Raw genomic sequence first — 19,029 nt, forward strand, 5'->3', positions numbered from 1 at the left:
AGGTCATGATCTCAGGGCCCTGGGATCAAGCCCCACATCGGGCTCTCTGCTCAGCAGGGAGCCTGCTTCCCCCTCTCTCTCTGCCTGCCTCTCTGCCTACTTGTGATCTCTCTCTCTGTGTCACATAAATAAATAATATGTCAATCTTCTTCAGTCCTGCAGTGGCCCCTGTCCAACCCTAGCCCTACCCTCACTGCTCTTGAGTTAGGACACCTCCACTCAATCCTGCAGCATATGTTACAAAATTCAAGTACAGTGAGAACTCCCCTCCAGAAAGCCTTCCCTTCACCAAAGGGAAAAAAAAAAAAAAAGGCTGGTATGGGTAACCTGGTTCCACTTAGCTCACCTTCTGAGTTTTATATGTGTAGGGTCCTCTACCCCTCTCCTTTGCCTCTCCTTTGGCAATTCACTGAGGGACCACGGACATAGAGAGGCCCTCCTCCATGATGAAACTCAGAGGATTTCTGAGGGAAGCAGAACACAGAACAAAGCATGAGTATGTGGAAGGAAGAAAGGAAAAAAACAGATGCTTTTTAAAGTTTTTATTTCAAAAAATAAAGCCGCAGTTTATTTCACATAAATATCTGGGGAAGGAAGGGGACAGGGATGTAGTGGGGGCTTGGCCCCTACCTCCTCTTCTCTTTCACACTGTATTGTAAAAGCAAAGGGGATGGCTAAGGAGAGAACAAGCAGAAGAAGCAGTCAGTGGGAGTTTCTTACCCAAAACGCCCCCTCAGCCCATTGCTGCCCTGGGGACTGCCTTGGCCCCAGCTTACCTTGCCGAACCAGCGGGACAGCCATATCTGCTTCATGGTCATGTGATCTGGGAGAACTTCATTGTCAAAAAGGAGCTGTACCTAGGAGGGGAAATGGGGGCACAGCTTTAGAAACTGCTGTCTTCGGGTGCCTGGGTGGCTCAGTGGGTTAAGCCTCTGCCTTTGGCTCAGGTCATGATCTCAGGGTCCTGGGATCAACCCCACATTGGGCTCTCTGTTCAGCAGGGAGCCTGCTTCCCCCCCTCTCTCTGCCTGCCTCTCTGCCTACTTGTGATCTCTTCCTCTGTCAAATAAATAAATAAAATTTTTAAACCCAAAAAACTGCCCTCTCATGTAGGTCAAGAACTACCATGATCTACTACAGATTCTGTCCCTCCCTTTCAACCCCTTCCTTCCCCCAAAAACCTACTATAGAAATACTTACATGCTGGGGATTTAGCATTAAGCGGTGACACAGGACCCTCCGGAGATGACGAACTTCAGCTCTAACAGAACATCGGACGTATTTGTTCTGGGGACAGGGATGGAAGGCAAGAGGAAAGGTATGTCAGGGAAAGGCCACAGGGAAGTGAGTGTCCTTAGAGAGGCCCTCCCCTCAGCCCCTCTCACCTGCAGGATGCTTTTGTTCTTGTCTTTGCCAGAACTGGGGGAAACAGACACAAGTTAGGGAGTCTGATCCTTCCCAGTTCCACCCAGCACTACGGTATACTCTCTTCAAGGGAACAGACACTCCCTGACTGCAAGCCCCTCCCTGGTTCTGAGTCACTGACTGTTACTGCAGACAGTTCAGGACCTGCTCTTTACCTCAGCCGTTCCAGGCACAGGCTCAGCTGCTCATCATAGCGATAGTAGTGGGCTTTCGAGTGGTCAAAGCTGCTGAAAGGGAGGCCGAGGTTGCTCAGGGCTGGCTCTAAGAAAGAGTAGTGAGGACAGTGGCACAGATTCCATATTCCTTTTTTCCCAGAGAGCAAAACTGGGCAAGAGGGATGTTCTGGGGGCTTTATCTTACCCTCCTGCTGCCAAGGGACATACCTTCCCCACTGGGTTGGGTGACCCGGTCCAAGCCTCGGGACTGGTAGAATTCTCGAATCCGTTTCTCTTCACCTAGAAGGGAGGGGAGTGTGGGAAATAAAGTATTAGCCCTCCCTCATACTTTGTCCCCATGACTGTCAACCTCTTTACCTATGTGATTCCCACCAAAGCCCTTGTCATCTCCAGCATCAGTCTTCTAGAGGCCCCTCAAAGTTAGGTTGGTCACTCACTGTCTTGTAAGCCAGGCACTAGCTTGTACACGATGTCCTGCATGACCCGGTCCAGTTTTAGGTTGAGCAGTGGCTGTGTCTCGTGGATCTTGATGTTGCACATGGGGCAGTACTTACTGGTTTGGAGGTACTTCACAATACAACTCTTGCAGACTGCAGGAAGGAAAAAGATTCTCGGGCCCTCTGGGGATCGGGTTCGTGCGCTGGGTGGGGTGCCTGGGTGGTTGGGGGAGGCAGCCAGCAGTGTGGCAACCGGCCTGGTGGGGACTAGGGCCTGGAAGAACTAGCCAGGGTCCAGGGCACTCACACGTATGAAGACACTCTGTGATGGTGGTAGCATCCACGAAGTAGCCAGCGCACAGGCAGCAGACGATGTGCTCATTCAGGTCTTTGATCTTTACTCGGACCTCCTCCTGCAGATCCACTCTCCGTCACCGATCACCCCCTCCAACCCCAAATCATACGCCCTCCCAGCTCCGGAGATACCTTTCAACAAACCCCACGGCCAAGTCTGGCCAAGTCTCCCCGCGCGGTCTCCAAGGGATTAGTTCCCGGGAGCGGACACTCCCCCTCCGCCCAGCAGGGGGCTCCGCGCCCAGCGGGGGCTCCCTTCACTTGGACTCGCCCGACCTTCCTTTCCCAGGGGAGACTACACGACGTGGGCGGCACAATGCGCAAGCGTCCTAGCTCGGAGTTTGGCAACCCGACCGCAATCGCGCAGGCGCATTGGGCACCCTGTCTCTGCGCAGGCGCACTGGGCGCCAGGCCAGCCACCGCCCGTCCTCCAGCCGGCCCCAGTTCGCGCCGCTAGCCGACCACAGCAGTAACCCTGCCGCCCCTGCACCTCGTTCCGTAGCGGGTCCATCTTGTACACTGACTGGAGCTGGTTCCGAAGCCTCATCGCGATCGCAATCTGGCCCCCCTGAGGAGACGCCATCTTAAAGGCTGATCCCGGCCTGCCACTTCCGGTGCCGCCTGCGGGGCGGGACTTGTCGCCCAGCAACGAGGGCTTAGGTCTTTTCGGATTCGCTGACCCTCTGTAAAGCCCCGCCCATGTCCCTTTCTCCCCGTGTGCTCACCTGAGCCCCACGGGCCCCTCCCCCTCCTCAATCCGTAATTAGGGAGGGGGTTGTGGGGAGGGGGTCCTATCTCACAGACCTCTTGTAGTAATCATCACAATAGACCCTACCCTACCCCGGGACTAACTTTTGGAGGCAGCAAAAGACTGCCCCCTTCTACCCCAAAGGGCCCAGCGGTCTCCGCCCGCCGCCGATCAGGGTCGTCGACCTCCCGTGACCAGGACCCCGCTAGAGAAGCCCCTCCTGGGTCCTTTCCTCGTACTGTTGCCCTCGTCGGCTGACGCGTCCACGTTACGGATCTTCATTCGGATGGCAGGCCTTCTCCCGGCTCCACGGCGGGAGTTTCTCGGGGCTTTGCGGAGTCTTGAAGAGGGTGGCGGGGAGGGAGGGACCCCCAGGGACTTCGTGTAGTGATCTTATTCGCCCCCCCCTCCCCTGCCGCCGGGGCTTGTGGAGGGGAGGGGGGGCAGACCCTGGTTAATGATGATGATTCAATCATCGGCGCCTGCGGAGGCCTGGGACAGACTAATGCAGAGCAGATGCCGAAGGAGGAGGGGAGGAGGATTGGGACACTACGGCACATAGACACGCCAAAGCAGCCAGAGACTGCAGTAGCATAGGCCCAGTCCCGTACTCAGGAGAGTCGCAGGAGCTCTAGACCTTGTACACCGCGATCTCTAGGTACTTCCAGTGAGACTAAAAACCAAGGATAAGTTTACTGTGAAGTATTAACATCAAGTGTAGTTGGGAGACTCAAGGGAATGATCCCAGTGGAGACCACCGAGGGCGGTCTTCCTCTCTGGAAGAAGTGGGACTTTGTGTAGGCACAATTTAGAGAATAGGGTTGGGATGCGTGGATAAGAAATATGGTGGGGAAAGAAAAAAAGGCAGAGTGAAGGGGAATGACTGGAAAGGCGGACAGGAAGAAGGCCACGGTGTGGATTTGAGAGTAGTGATAGAAGCAAGGCCTCTTGGAGCTGGGACTTTAGCCTAAGGGCAATAGGGAGCTAGCAGACATTTTTTTGAAGGGAGGGAGTTACCCTATGAAAGAAACATTTTTTGCTCATTTATCTTTGAATAATTGGAGTGGATAAGCAGCAAAAAAATATGAGATTAGTGATTTTTAAATCAACCCCTTCTCACTACAACCACTGCTTACCTCCCCAGTCCAAGATACCATCATCTGTCCTCTGGATGATTGATTGCAGTGGCTTCTGGCCTGCTTTCCTTGCTCCACGTTTCCATATGAATAAAAAGGATATAAGGAAAGTTTTTTGAGTTGATGGATGTGTTTGTTATCTTGATTGTGATGGCTTCATGTGTGTACACATACACTTTTATACACTTTAAACATGTACAGTTTATTGTATGTTAGTTTACCCTAAGAAACTTGTTTAAAAAAAACCAATATTTTAAAATCAGGCATCTTTTCCTTAACCTAATAGTTTCCATTTTCAGAATAAAAGCCCAAGTCCTATAATGCTTCAAGGCCTTGCATGGTCTCTCCAGCCATACTGGACCCCTTACTGTTTGTTCCACAGATAACACCAAGATATACTTGCATTATCACCAACTTGAAATGCTCAGATATCTAAACAATTCCTTTCTTCCTCCAGGTTGTTATTCTGTGAGGCCCTCTGTGATCACTTTAGATAAATCACGACCCCTGTCCTTTCACTTTCCCCCTTTCCTTTATTTTGTTTTCTTCTTAGCATTTATTATTTAATATATGTCTTGTGTTTTACCTGCCTCCCCCACTAGAATATAAGCTTTGTATGGCAGGGATTTTTTTTTTCTTCTATTGTGTCTGCAGCTCTACTTCCAGTGCCTGGTGTGTGGTAGGAGTTCAATCAAAGTTTTCTGGATGAACAACTGAATAAATGTATGCTGTGGTGATGATGGCCTAGATTAGGTTGTATCAGTGGGAATGGGAAGAAAGGGCTGTATATGAGACATTTCAAAGGGAAGCATAGGAGGGAGTGAATGAGGAGCTTGGGAGGTGAACACCTCCTCCAGCCTGCTGGACTTTAAGGTGGCTGCAGCAAAGGCAGGTGGAGCTCACCAGAAGGTTAGGACAGAGGGTTGGAACACAACAAGTGTCAGAGCCAAGGATAGAGGTCCCATAGTTTTCTGAGTGGATATAATAGATGGGACTATTAGAACAGAAGAAACCTTCAGCAGATAATAGAGAGAGGGAAAGCTGAAGTTCGAGCTCTCAGAATGCTCAGTCTTCAGTGGAAAAAGCGAAGTCGGTGGAGAAAAAAAATGTAAGCCTTGACTACGGAGGCCTAAGATGTAAAATAAGACAGTATTACAGAAACCAAAAGGGATATTTCAAGAAATAGTTGGTAATCACCAGAGCAAAATATGTCAAGAAATCCTTGATAATAGACACTGGAGCTCTTTGAAAAAGAGTGTGGTAAAGCCAAGTTGTAGTGGATTAAAAGAATAAAGGATGAGGGGCACCTGGCTGGCTCAGTCAGTAGAGCCTGCTGCTCTTAACCTTGGGGTTGTGAGTTTGAGCCCCACACTGGGTGTAGAATTACCTTAAAATTAAAATTAAAAGAATAAACGATGAGGAAGTAGAGGAAGTGGTTGTGTGGAGCACAAGGAAAAGGAAAACATAATCTCTCTTGAAGAGTCAGGCAAGGATTTTTGTCCAGGTAAAATAGACCTAAGACAGTTGGGGGGTAGGAAGGACTAAGCTAATGAGAGAAATGATGATACAGAAGTGGGGACCATCTCATGGGAAAGATACTGCACAAAAAGCAGGAAGGAAGGGAGGACACTGGAGCACAGGCTGGGGACATGCCTCTTCCTGTGAAGCTGCAAGTTTGAAGGCCTGAAAACGAAGGTTGGGGACCACATGCATATAGGGGTCCTGTGCCTGGATGGAGGGGCCCTGACCTCCATCTTAGATATAAATTAGCAGGAACCACCTTTTCCAGGGAATCGGGATCAAAGAGCTGGAAACAAGCAGAGGAATTCCTAGGACTGTGGCTGACAGAATTGAATACTCTTTTTTCTTAAAAATAGGGCACTCATTTCTTTTTTTGTAACTCCCCAGAAGATGTGTATATATTACTGGGTTTGTGACCATTCTCTTCCAAGGGTCAGCTGGGCAATCTCTGGATGGCAGTGCCATCAGGGCTGACCTCAAAAGGCAGGGTGAACTGTCAGCAGGTATACAGGTCTTCCTCCCTCACTGATTCATTCAAAAAGGATTTATTCAGCCTGATTGCAGACACACTAGAGCCCAGCCTTTCCTCAGAGGCCCACACACTGGAGTGGAGAAAAGGACTGACAGATTCTTAACCTGCAGGCCAGCGTCTTTACTTACTTTGCTGTCTCCCTAGGCTCACCTTTCTCATTCAGGGGATCCAGCCCAAGTGGCCTCTGGAGGTTTTCCCTGCCTGAACAGCAGAAGTTTCATGGCCCCTAGTAGCCCCACTTCTTTACTGTTGAGAAAGGGTGCTTGGGCTTCTGTGACGGACTAGGGGAGGTGATAATGTCTGTCTTTCCCACCAACCCACCAAGATAACAACACAGCTACCAAACTGGCGGGAACCCCCCCCCCCCCGCCTTCAGAAGGGGCTATTTGCAGGGTCAGAGAGGGCTGGGGAAATTGGATAGTGGAAGTGGACAAGAATTTGGGGAAGGAAGTCACATATTACTGATGCTGCCTCCCTCCTCTATGGTTCACCCCCTTCAGACTAAGGCTTCTGAGAACTTTGAAGGAGGGGGTGGTGGCTTTAGTGGGGAGAGTCCATTCCCTTCGTTTTTTTATCTTCCTGCCCAGATGCCCAAATACCGCTCGCAGTTCCCTGGAGAGAAAAGACCCCTCACCCTGCCTCAGGCGCAGGGCTGCAGCCCATCTGCTGGTGAGAAAGGAGGGGCAGTCTTTCCCAGGAGATCCTGGAGAATCAACTGGAAGATCCGTGCACCGAGGGAGACCCATCTATTAGACTTGGAAGGCATTTCGGCTTACACGGGTAACAAGACGACTGGAGCTGAGCACCAGAGTGGGGTGGGGTCTAGGGGCTAGGGCTGACACAGCAGGGTGGGGTCCTTTGGCCACCCACGTGTCCAAGGCAGGCCGAGTGGCTCATCCGTGCCCACCCGTCTCGGAATGGTAGGAACAACCCCCCTCCCTGCGCCCAGTCTCACCGGCTCGGAGGCGCCAGGGCCCCCCCGGGGCCGGGGCGGGCCGGGGAAGGTAATGTAATTCCGACCCAGCTAACCCGATTATGGCGGCCTGCACCGGGCCGGGCGGCGGCGGGGGCGGGTCTAAAGCGCAGGGGCCCGCCGGGCCCGGGTCCCATCCCGGGAAGGACGCAGAGTTCACACACTCCCAGCTCCTGGGTCCCCGGCCAGAGGTCACAAGGTCACCGAGCGCCTTCAGTCTTTCCCCACCTCCCATCCCTGACACACTCCAGGCACAGTTTCTGGAGTTGGGTGGGTGAAGGAAAATGACGCGGCTGAGACCGCCGAAGGCTTCAGTGAGGACCCACGTGTCGCCTGTGGCGATTTTGTCCTCTCGCCTTTGAGGGGGAAGTGTTTGAGAATTGACTTCCTAGGCGCAGAGTGGAGCGGCAGAGTCCCGCGTTGGTGGTCCCCTGTGGGGGGCGGAACGCCACCCCCAGGCTCTCATCCGCCTGACTTAGCCTGGGTTGAGCCAATGGTACGCTTTACACCGATTTCAGAAAATCGAAATTCTAAGAAACACAGGGCACCGGTTACTGGGGTTCGGGGAAGAAGGTAGGGTCCCTACGGTAGAGGCCGGGAGGTGCCCCAGGGTCCCTGGCCTGGAGTGGTTGCTCCCCGCCCTAGCCCACTAGACGCGCCCCGCCACCCCCTTCCCACACCTGTCCTCTTCCCGAGCCTCCAAATCGCCGTCGCCGTTCCCAACCTCTTCCCATCACAGCCAGGAAGCCACAACGAGATTTGGTCTTCGAGGGCACTTAGGCGGGGGCCACAACGAATCTGGGAGTCGGCAAGCAGGACCCATCGCGAGGCGAAAATTGGGGGCTGTGGGAGAAGACACCTGCGAGGAAGCCGGTGAGGCCGAGGAAGCCCAAAGGCGGAGGCCAGCGAGGATGGAGTTGCTGTGCGCATCTCGCCTGACTCAGCGCGCAGCAGCCCTTGCTCCGGCCCCTCCCGTGCTGAGCCTGGTTCCTAACACCCTTGCCACCTCCCCCCCTTATCCCCACCATCCCCGCCCGCCAGTCGTCCCGGCGTTTGGCTCAAACAGGCGTCTCTTTCCCTTTAACGGGTACGGCCCCGCCCCTGCCCTACCCCCAGCCCCCACTATCCACCCAGTGCTGATCTGTCAGTCACTGCCCCATCCCCAGCCGGCCAACCCTCTCCACCCCGGACTCGGGCAGAGGCCCTGGCAGCCCAGCGTCCATCTGCGCTTCAGGGACAGCAAGGGCGCTCCTGGGGCCCCCGCCGGTCGCGCTCCCCCGGGATGCGAGTCCCTGCGCCGACGCCCGGCAGAGGCCGGCACGGGCGCGGCTACTCCCCGTGCACAGGGATGAAGCTGTCCCGGGGGCCCCGGAGACCCGCAGCGGCCAGCCCCGCGGGCCCCTGAGGCTGCCGCTCCGAGCGCTCCACTACTGGGTTCCCAGAGTTGCCTGGGGCGACCTCCCTAACCGCCAAAACTCCTGTGGTCCTCCTTGACCCGGACCCATGGAGCCGGCGGTCCTGGCCTCGCACAACCTCCCGCACCACGAGCCAATCAGCTTTGGCATCGATCAGATCCTGAGCTGCCCGGAACCCCCCGGGAGCGGCCTAGGCCCGGGTCGCGCCGGCCAGGGCCATGGGGAGAGTGCAGCGTTCTCGGGTGGATTTCACGCAACCTCAAGCTACGGTCCCGCGGGTTCGCTGGCCCCGCTACCTGGCAGCTCAGGCATGGGCCCAGGCGGCGTGATCCGCGTCCCGGCGCATCGTCCAATGCCAGTGCCTCCGCCCGCGGGAAGCGCGCCAGCAGTGCCTGGACCCTCGGGCTTGGGCGGAGCCGGGGGCCTAGCCGGACTCACCTTCCCTTGGATGGACAGCGGCCGCCGCTTTGCCAAGGACCGGCTCACGGGTGAGATTGCCCGACCCTCCAGCGTCCAGCCCCACATTGACCCCTTTTCCTCATCTTTGATCCTTCTGCTCCGAATCAAGTTCCCCGTACGCTCCCCGCCCGGATCATCCCAGGGGATCCTCCCCCAACATGTTTCTCTTGGTCCTGATGCTCAGAGAGGCAATGGGGAGGGAGCTGCCGTCGATGTCCGCGCCCTCCTTTGCAGCCCACTGTCCACACTGCGGGTAGGGCAGGGTGAAGTTCCGGGGGCTGTCTCTTCCTCACCCAAGGGGGAGGGCCATTTCTTCCGAGGCCCTTTCTTGTCTGGAGGCCTTTGCTGGGATGGCGCCGGGCTTCGGACACCTGGAAGGGCAGCCCTGAACACCCTGCCCTGTTTCTTCTTCCTCTCTGTAGCTGCACTCTCGCCCTTCTCCGGGACGCGGCGCATAGGCCACCCCTACCAAAACCGGACACCCCCGAAGCGGAAGAAGCCGCGCACGTCCTTCTCCCGCTCGCAGGTGCTGGAGCTGGAGCGGCGCTTCCTACGCCAGAAGTACTTGGCCTCGGCGGAGAGGGCAGCGCTGGCTAAGGCCCTACGCATGACCGACGCACAGGTCAAGACTTGGTTCCAGAACCGGCGCACCAAGTGGCGGTGAGGCTTGGGGCGAGCGAGGGCTCGCGGGAGGCGTCAAGTGGTGGCGCGGCGCGGCGCGGGGTTGGGGAGGAACCGCGGGCCCGGCCGGTGACGAGGCGCGGGGTGGCCGCGGGGTAGGCGAGGGCCGGCCTAGATGACCCCGCGTTTCCGCTCGCCTAGGCGCCAGACGGCGGAGGAACGCGAAGCGGAGCGGCACCGCGCAGGACGGCTGCTCCTGCACCTGCAGCAGGATGCCCTACCGCGGCCTCTGCGGCCGCCGCTGCCCCCGGACCCACTCTGCCTGCACAACTCGTCGCTCTTCGCGCTGCAGAACCTGCAGCCCTGGGCCGAGGACAACAAGGTGGCTTCCGTGTCCGGACTCGCCTCGGTGGTGTGAGCGACGCCTGCCCGACCGGCCGAAAGCTCTCTAACGGACTGAGGCGCCGTGCGGAGCGCCCGGCCCAGGACCATGGAGCGCGCGGCTGACCACGCTGTGGAGCCGTGGTGCCGTGGTAGCGGAGCTGGTGAGGAGGAGCTGGCTTTGAGGCTGTCGTCGAGGGCTCCGCGGCCGCCGCGGGCTCCCAGGCTTGCGTTTCGAGGTTGTGCCACGCGTTTAGACGTGGCCTTTCCCGCCAATTCCCACTTAACTGCGGTCGCACCGCAGCTGGAACCCGAGGAGCCCAGAAGGCGGGACTTGCGGTATGGTAGCCAATGAGGTGAGGGGAGGGGGCGGGCTGGCCAATGGGAGCTGCTCTCCCGAGGACTTTGGATTCTTCGGAGGGTGGGTTCAAGCTGGGGTTCTGGACCCACAGAGCAGGTTAAAGGTGGTGCTGGGAAGGGACGGCGGCAGCCCGGCAGCTCGCACGGCCTGGGTCTGTATCAAAGGTGCGAAGGAAGGAAGGCACCAGTGACAGCGGAATAATGGAAGAGAAGCTGGAGGGCAAGGGTTGACTGTGACAGGAACCAGAGGGTTATCCACACCGGGCATCTCATTCTTCAACTGTAAAATAATCGCTAAGGATACCTTTCTGACTTTGAACCTCATGTTGTGTGTGTTCAACCTTCTGACTCCCCCTCCTCCTTGAGCCTCACAACACGCCTGGGTGGATACTAACGGATACTAACGGATACTAACACACCCGACGCAACAGAGAATCTAGGAACACTAATACGGCTCTAGTCTCCCATAGGGACAGACAGAGGAAACGGGGAGGCAGTGGATAAAATTAATGGACCCCGTGGAGTTAGGGTGAGCAGATTTTGGCAAATAACTAGGACTATCCAAGAAGAATCAAAGGTAATTCCAGGGTTGGAGATGTAGAGCATGGGGAGATAAATGGTGTTGTGGATAATGAAGGGGAAATTGAAAGATTAGAGCAAGATAACTACAGGCAAAACTGAACGCCAGACCTAAAAGGAATACATTCTGGAAAAGTGCTTTTGGGGCAGGTTGGGTGACATCCACATAGGGGTGGAGATAGATGGAATGATGAGAACAGATAGACTCTCCAAGGGAAGACACTCTGAGGAGAGAAACAGAGTTCTGAGGATTAAATCTTTCTTTTCACCAATTTCTACAAACACATTTACAATGTTCAAGATGATGGAAGATATAAAAATTAATAATTTAAACGAAGAAAAGGGAAAGGAGTACCCAGCTGGGGAAAAAGGAAAGCAGGATGTCTCTGAAGTTGTTAGAAAAGCTTCAGCATGCTGGTGGGCTAGGGGCTGCTGGGAAGCTTGTTGGTGGAAAATTGAAAGTTGGGGGATGGCTTCAATAGCCTTAAGGTTTAAGAAGGAGCTGGATCTAAGTTGTATGTAGAAAACAGGGAAGATTTTGTCTGATTTCTTATAGCACTCTCATTCTTCCTCCCTGGTAGGTGGGAGCAAGATAAAGGCAAGTAAGCTTGGGGCAGGGTCAGAGACCATCTGTACTCAAACTACACATTTTCTGGGTTAGTGACAGCCAGATCATTTATACCGCAAAGGGTTGCCCACAGGTGGGGCCAGGCAAGAAAATGTTGCTGGGGGAGTTGGATGATACTGTGTCATTTCCAACTCATGGATCCTGTATGTGCTGCTGCAGAATGAAACACAAATTTGGCACCACAGAGAAAGAACTTTTATAGATCAAAATGAAGTACACAAAGATGGGTTTGGCATAAGTTGCAGGTTTGGGGGGTACATCAGTCATTCTCCAATAAATAGAAGAAGGCTAAGGAAAGGGTCCAACCTTATGTATACTGTGGCTTACCCAATCTCCTCTATTCTCAGTCCACCATTTCTTGAGACTCAGGTTCTAGGATTTACATTTGACCCTAACCTTTGGTTGGCTACCTCAGTGCTAGCCTGAGAGAGATCTAATGCCCTCAGATGAGCTCAGTTCCACTCCTTAGGCAGGTCACTGCAGGACACAGGCATCTCCAAACTCTTGGGTGGAGGAGGATTCACTCTCTACTGAAGAATCTGCCATTTCTTCTCTCAGCTGATTCAAGAGGTCTCTGCTCTCACTGGGAGGCAAGTTACTCAGGAAGTATGGAGGGGCCAACTCTACCAGCCTGACAGAGAAAGTCACAATTAGATGATTTCTGTACCCTCTCTCATAATGCAGATTCTTAAACTTCTTCCCATTCCTTCCACAAACCCTGTGCCCTCGAATCATATGTCACTGCAGACTATGAAGATATCCTCTTCTCCTTAAGGCTCTCTAACTCCCCAGCCATAATTTTGGCCCCAAGAAGAGGAATAGGCAATGTAAGAGGGGCATCAGGGAACTCACATCTGTGGTTGAATCTCAGAAACAATGGAAAGGCAGTTGTCTTTGGAAATGGAGAAAGTGTGGTAAAGAACCCATGGTGGGGGTCTGGTTGGAGACCTGCGGCTTCGGCTTCGGTAGCAGCAGTACGGGGAGAGCTGGGCCACGTGCTTATGGGTCAGGAGCAGATAATTTCCAGTCCCGTCTGTGTCTCGAGCCACCTCATTGAAAAGCAAAGACAGTGGAGGAGTAAGTGAGGGAGAAGAGGAAGGCAATAGAAAAAAGAAAAGGGGGGGGGCTGGGAAAGAATTAGGAAGGGCGGTGAGAGTATTAAAAGTAAAGCACCATCTCTAAGTGTTAGAGTCCCTGCCATATGGCATTTCCCATAGGCCCCTATACCCGAACGCCTCAAAGGAAAAGTTTCTCCTGGTTCTAAAAAATCCTTTGAACGGTCACCCAGACCCCAGTTTCAGAGGGGGCATATTAATTTTTGGCCCCCCTGCTATTTCCTCCTTTTATGACCTTCACCCCAACTCTTTCCCCTAACCTTAAGGAAGTATCCCGACAGCAGTGCTTTCTGAAGGTCTCTGCGATTCTGCTCAGAGCCAAAGGCTGGCTGGGACAGTGGAAGTTCAATTTGTTGCATGAGTTCTAGGAGGTCACCTCGAAGTTTCTGGGCTTGGCACAATGCTGCCCAGTTTAGCCCCCGAGCCTGGCACCAAGCCTTGTCTGCTCCACCTACAAAAGGAAAGGGAACAGCTACAGCTGCAAAGAGTCCCCCAAGAGAATCCAGCCCTTGGTGGAAGGGCCTCCTCCTCCTGGGCATAGAGATTTGCCAGCTGGTTGCACACCATTTCCCCTCTTTGGAAAATCTGGGATTTTATAAGAAGATGCAGAGTGGGCTACTCACTCTGTATAAAGGCTTCGTACACCTGGATCAGAGAACTGTGATCACCATCTGTATGTTCCAGGGCCCGACGCAAGGCAGCTTCTTCTGCAGAGAGTGGAGGATGGGTGAACCCAGGAGCAGCTGGAATAGAAGAGAGGAAGGTCGTTTTGGGGAATGAGAAAGGACAGAAGTACAGAAGGGTGAAAAGGTAGCAAGTGTCACTTTGGGAAATGTATTCAAGATACTGATAACTTTCTAGGTGCTCTACACTTTATTAGACATTGAGGATAAATAAATGAAAGACAGTCTCTGCCCCAAATAGCTTAGAGTCTGGTGAGAGAGATAAGCAAACCTGATCAGCACAACAGGTGTGTTGGCCAATATTTGAAGTTTTTTTTTTTAAAGATTTTATTTATTTATTTGTCAGAGAGAGTGCACAAGCAGGGGGAGTAGCCAGCAGAGAGAGAAGCAGGCTCCCCGCTGAGCAAGGAGCCTAGTGTGGGACTTGAAACTAGGACCCTAAAATCATGACTTGAGCTGAAGGCAGATGCTTAGCCAACTGAGCCACCCAGGCATCCCAATATTTGAAGTTTTGTTAGGAATTAGCTCAATAGAGAAGGGGCAGAGAGAATCTGAACTGTGCACATGGCTAGGCACAGAAATTACTAGTATGGCCTGTTGGAGACCTGCATGCACCTAGTATGGCTAGGGGGAATGGCATGTGTGGCAGACTGGCAGGAGAGAAAGCTGGAGAGGCAGGTATGGGCCAGGTCATGAGAGGCTGGATGTGCTGTGCCGATGAGTTTGCATTCTGTCCAGAAGATAGAGAATAGCTGTTGAAAAGAGTTTTGAGGGAAGAGAGTCCAAGTGTTTAAAGTTTACTTGAAAACTTAGGAGGCTAAAGGGATCCATGCTGAGTTGTGGTGAGGATCTAACATTGGCATTACTAGTGAGTGTTGAGACAAATAGATGAATTTTAAAAACATTTCGGAGATAAAAATGAAAGAATCTGGGGAAAGATTAGTCTAGAATAATGGTAGTGGAGCTGCAGAGAGGATGGCATGATTTGGTGGTAGTGGAGAGCGAAGAGTTTAAGCAAGTGCTTGACTTTGGTTCCTGGCTGGGGCACTGTGGCCAATTCTGATAGAAATGTCCATTAGGCATCGGATATATAAATCTAAGATTCAGGAAAATGGTACTGGCAGGGAGGTAGAAGGATTGGACATTTTAAGTGTAAAGATGGCTGTGCACGAACTTGCTCAGAGAGCTCAAGGAATGAGAAGGCAAAAGGCGCAAGGATGGAACTCTGAGGCCCGATTTACAGCGGAGGAGTAGAGGACAAAGAGCCAGGGAAGAGAGGAAGGGAACTGCTGGACAGCTGGAGAAGCAGGATTAAAACCTGGCAGAGCGAGTCATAGAGGTTTAGGGAGACAGCAGTTCCTTTGTTCCTTCGTTCCTTCCTCCCTCCCTCCCTCCCTTCTTTCTTTTTAAGATTTTATTTATTTAGAGACAGCGAGAGAGGGAACACAAGCTGAGGGAGTGGGAGAGGGAGAAGCAGGCTTCCCACTGAGCAGGGAGTCTGATGTGGGGGCTGGATCCCGGGACCCCAGGCTCATGACCTGAGCCAAAGGCAGATGCTTAAATGACCGAGCCACCCAGGTGCTGAGGGGGCAGTTTCAAGTCAGGAGTGGTCGGCATTTTCAAGTGTTAGAAGGTCATAAGGAATAAGGACTCAGAAGTATTCAGGAGGTTCAGCCTCCGTGGGGGTGGGGGGCAGTCCCGGCTGAGCTGTGAGATTTGTCAGTGCTGTGTGCCAATGGCTGTGATGCAGTGGGTGGGGACACCCCGGGGCCTGGGGTAGAGATGATTCTGTATAGTTGCAGGGGAGTGGAGTGTGGAGGTCTAGTAATAACAGGAGAGATTTACGCACCTTGGGGGCAAGAAGTAGCGTTGGGAGGAGGCTAAGGAGACAGGAGAGGGCTAAGTGGTTAGGGCTGGTTTTGTGGGCACTGCAAGGGGAGCAGAGGGGCAAGAGCTGGCATTTGGAGCACCAGAACACCAGAAAGGGCTGAGAAGGGCTGAAGTGGCGGCAGGAGCCAGAGAGAGAAGTGATTCATACCAGTGAGCATGGCAGCAAGGGTGAGCATCTCATCTACACAGTCAAACTCGCAGGAGGCCAGCAGGGCTTTGGCCAGCTCGGGGGGCAGCGGGAACTCTGACAGGATGACCCCCAGGTCTGACAGGTTCCCATCATCATCCAGGGCTGCCAGGTAGTCCAGGTCTTCCAGGGCCTGCATCAGGGCTTCTGGAGCTGGTGAAGAAAGAGGGCTGAGCGGGCAGTGAGTATCAGAGCCTGGAGGTCAGACAGCAGGACCTGGGGGGTGGGTGCTCACCAGGCCGGTCCAGGAAGTGACACTCCCCAGGCTCTGCAATCTGTCTCCTCTTTAGAAGTAACACCACGGGGCTCAGATTCTCCTCACATATCCTGGCTGTGGGCAGCAGGGGTGCCTCTAGTTCTAGGAAGGACTTAGGGTACAGGCAGAGGCAGGACCCTGAGGGGAGAAAGACCTGGGAAAGAAGGCCACTGCAGATTTCTTGGGTTTGCGTGTGGGGATTCTTTTCATGTTTGATCTCAGTAGGGCAAAGGTGCTTACCTGGTGGGAGCCCTCTTGCCCGCAGTCTTCTTGCCTCTGCCTGACACTTGCTGATTGGTCTCAGCACTTGGGATTCTGCTCGAATCTGAGGATTGTACACCTGTCACCGCCCCCCAACCAAGGCCAAGACAGATCAGAGTGGGCTACTTCTATCCTTAGCCCCCACATCCCCTCATCTCTCTCACTCACACTTCGAAGCTCCAGTCCTGAGTCAATGACATGTCGGATGGAAGGGAGGGAGAAGGAGAAGTCAGCCAGCCAGTGAGTGACCACGACCTTTCGGGCACCCAAATCTGTGTCCTCGTATGCAGCCTGAACAGCTGGGCCACATCCAGGGTGAAGGGGCAGCACCCGTGGTGGAGGGCCCCTGAGAGCCAAGGGCCCCACCTCCCTGGACAAGGATTCACAGCACAGCAAAATTTCCTGAAGGGAGGGGTGGGGCATTAAGGCAGTTCTCACATTTTTGGTGACAAACCCCTTTGAAAAAACCGATGAAAGCTATGGCTTTTCATTCTGGAAAAATGCACATAAAGTTGTCAAAATTTTAGGAATTCACTGAGCCATAGTCTCTGCATTAGATGGGTGGTCTTTACCCCCAAATCCTTCAGTTTTTCCTAAGGACTCCAACATAGTAAATACTACAACTTCAATGTTCCTAATAACCATTGCTCCAACTCCCCCAGGAAAGGAAGGCAGCATACGTGAGGACCTCCTTCTGCAGCCCATTTTTACCTCCTCACTGGGCAGGTACACCAGCACATCTCCTGGAGCCTCCTTCATACACAATTCAATCACAGCTTGGCAGGCAGCTTCCACTCGATCGGTAGGGACAGTGTCCCTGTATACAGGTGTGAGACACGTGCCAGGCAGTCTGGGTACATGCACAGTAGGAGGGTTGCCCCAGAAGGCTTGGAGCTTGGGTTCAAGGGCAGGGTCAGTAACCACAACCACTCTCGAGTCCCCTGGAAGGTTTCCCAGCCTGGCATTTCGCAGGAGCCCCTGGAGCAAGTCCGAGGCCACTGACCTCTCCTGGGCCTCATCCAGCACCAGCACGCCCCAGGCTCCTGTGCCCCGGGTTGAGGCTACCTCCTGCAGAAGCAGCCCGTCCCAGCAGAACCTGTTGACATTGGCAGTAGGCAGAGAAGTCAGGGTGGACACTGAACAGCTCCAGAAGCCCAGGGGAACATCTGCCTGGGGGGCCCAGATTTTGACAGCAAGGTCAGAAAAAAAGAACTTGTGAACCTGTATTGAGATCCACAACCTCACTGATGATGCTTTTGTCGAAAGCTGTACTCCAGTTGGGCAGGTGAGGCCCCTGACTGGAGTTAAGGGCTTAATTCAGCATTGTGTTGTGCATGATCTAAGGGGTAACATGGGCTGAGGGAGCATTGGGTGAGGTGTCAGAGGTCTGGGCTTGTTTCTACTGGGTGAGGAAAATCAGATTTGGGTCAGGCCTGCCAAGAGGCCTCACCTGAGCAGGGTGTCTGGCCCCGTGCAGTCCTCTTGGGGAATGCTGTATCCAACCTCATGACCCAGTGTTAGGTCCATCTCATCGGCCACCCGCATGGCCAGGCTCAGGGCTGCCAGAGGGTGGGGCTGAGTGACAGTCACTCGGCCTTCCTGGAACCCCCTGGCAAGTGCAAACTCTGCACACCACTGAGGGATCTGGGGTAGGAACAGGAAAGGACAAGCAGTCAGCAAGATGCTGGACTTCAGTCAGAAGTACAGGGGGAGCTGTGGCCATTCTCATTTGGGGAGTCCCCTGGTCCTTCAACAGCCCCCCGGGGCCAGTCTAACCCAGTCTCCCTTTGACCACTCCCCTGAAACCCCAAGCAGCCCAATCCCCACCTTGCCAGGGGAAGGACCAGTTCTTTAGTCCCTTCCTTTGTCTACTCCCAGAATCTCCCCCACCTGGGTGCTCTTGCCAGAGCCAGGCTCTCCAGACACCAGCACCACTCCACTGGGGCTACTCTCCAACTGCTCCAAGAAGATAAAGCGAGAAGCCCAGATGGGTAAGGCTCGGCGCTGCTCAAGCAGCTCGTAGTAGTGGGAAGAGAATGGGAGCCCATCAAAGGGGTTCACAGCCAATTCAGACTCCCCGGGATTTGGGCCAGACTCTTCTGCCAGCCCAAGACGCTGAGAGGCCATGGTAGCTGACTGGTAGTACCTACAGAAGGCAGGGCAGTGATTAAGGCCTTGTATTAGATGACTGACACCAACTTCCCACCCTTGATCCCTAACCTGTACCCTCAGGCGGTAATGCACTGGGATCCAGCCTTCCCAGCATTTCTTGCCTGCCAGGAAACAGTGGAGACTTGAGTCTGAAAGTGAGGGACGATCAGAAGTGGACTATTAACCTGTTAGTCAGGTAGTAAAAATCCTGTGACTAACACAGGCGGCCTCCAGGGCAGCAGGAATTATGGTAACCTGTGGGAGGTCCTGAGGGGAAAATCCTAAAGAGATAAAGAATAGGAGAAGGGAGAGGGTAGGAACCGGGGAGCAGGGCCGCAAGGATCCTGGATTCAAACCTGCTTGCAGCTCTGAGACGTGTCACAACGGCAGCCAGGTCCAGACCCACCCAGTTAGTCACCACCAACCCAGACCCGAGTGAAGTACAAAGGTAAATTCCGGCTCCACCCTGGGGCTTGGCTTAAATAGGAATCCTTAAGCCCGGTTTTGGGGTGTGGCCATTTGCTCCACCTTATTTAATCTGTCAGAAGCCTATGGAAAACAGGTTCCGGATCCCACACCCAGCATGTGTGTGCTACAGTGTACATTGTGTTTGTTTGTGAAAGGCATCTTGGGACTTGTAGTTTTGCAGCTGTGTCTTCACAAAACTGGGCTGAACACCCAAGCTAGCGTCCAGCGGCCGCTGGTCTTCAGTTCAGTTACACTTCCATAATATCACTCATT

General features: G+C 53.7%; 3 protein-coding genes across 9 annotated transcripts; 1 reads left to right on the forward strand and 2 right to left on the reverse strand.

Moving 5' to 3' along the window:
- Positions 1–329: 329 nt before the first annotated feature.
- On the reverse strand, positions 330–3,008 carry PCGF1 (polycomb group ring finger 1). 4 transcript variants are annotated; one of them, XM_080814510.1, is made up of 10 exons: positions 2,883–3,008; positions 2,346–2,451; positions 2,039–2,191; positions 1,809–1,880; positions 1,581–1,686; positions 1,386–1,419; positions 1,201–1,287; positions 777–857; positions 631–674; positions 330–464 (listed from the first exon to the last, which is right to left on the reverse strand). In XM_080814510.1, exons 1-10 carry the CDS (start codon positions 2,973–2,975, stop codon positions 407–409), a joined length of 834 nt encoding a protein of 277 aa, XP_080670636.1. In that variant the 5' UTR covers positions 2,976–3,008; the 3' UTR covers positions 330–406. The 4 variants fall into 4 exon arrangements, with proteins under 4 accessions (XP_080670636.1, XP_080670638.1, XP_080670637.1 ...); XM_080814512.1 differs by lacking the exon at positions 2,883–3,008 and adding an exon at positions 2,525–2,651 and having other exon boundaries at positions 2,039–2,126; XM_080814511.1 differs by lacking the exon at positions 330–464 and having other exon boundaries at positions 534–674.
- A 5,797-nt stretch (positions 3,009–8,805) lies between these two features.
- On the forward strand, positions 8,806–10,215 carry TLX2 (T cell leukemia homeobox 2; the record flags this gene model as incomplete). The annotated part of the gene is made up of 3 exons (XM_080814689.1): positions 8,806–9,205; positions 9,599–9,836; positions 9,999–10,215. 3 exons carry the CDS (start codon positions 8,806–8,808, stop codon positions 10,213–10,215), a joined length of 855 nt encoding a protein of 284 aa, XP_080670815.1.
- Positions 10,216–11,919: 1,704 nt separating this feature from the next.
- On the reverse strand, positions 11,920–18,857 carry DQX1 (DEAQ-box RNA dependent ATPase 1). Of its 4 annotated transcripts, none has more exons than XM_080813800.1 (12): positions 18,645–18,723; positions 18,028–18,283; positions 17,588–17,781; positions 17,141–17,233; positions 16,849–16,954; positions 16,306–16,539; positions 15,856–16,216; positions 15,582–15,773; positions 13,484–13,603; positions 13,121–13,311; positions 12,598–12,794; positions 11,920–12,376 (listed from the first exon to the last, which is right to left on the reverse strand). In XM_080813800.1, exons 2-12 carry the CDS (start codon positions 18,262–18,264, stop codon positions 12,220–12,222), a joined length of 2,082 nt encoding a protein of 693 aa, XP_080669926.1. In that variant the 5' UTR covers positions 18,265–18,283; positions 18,645–18,723; the 3' UTR covers positions 11,920–12,219. The 4 variants fall into 4 exon arrangements, with proteins under 4 accessions (XP_080669926.1, XP_080669925.1, XP_080669924.1 ...); XM_080813799.1 differs by having other exon boundaries at positions 15,856–16,014; positions 16,117–16,216; positions 16,849–17,233; XM_080813798.1 differs by lacking the exon at positions 18,645–18,723 and adding an exon at positions 18,817–18,857 and having other exon boundaries at positions 16,849–17,233.
- Positions 18,858–19,029: the final 172 nt, after the last annotated feature.

The sequence above is a fragment of the Martes martes genome, assembly GCF_963455335.1.
Source record: "Martes martes genome assembly, chromosome: 9".
Classification (NCBI taxonomy): domain Eukaryota; kingdom Metazoa; phylum Chordata; class Mammalia; order Carnivora; family Mustelidae; genus Martes; species Martes martes.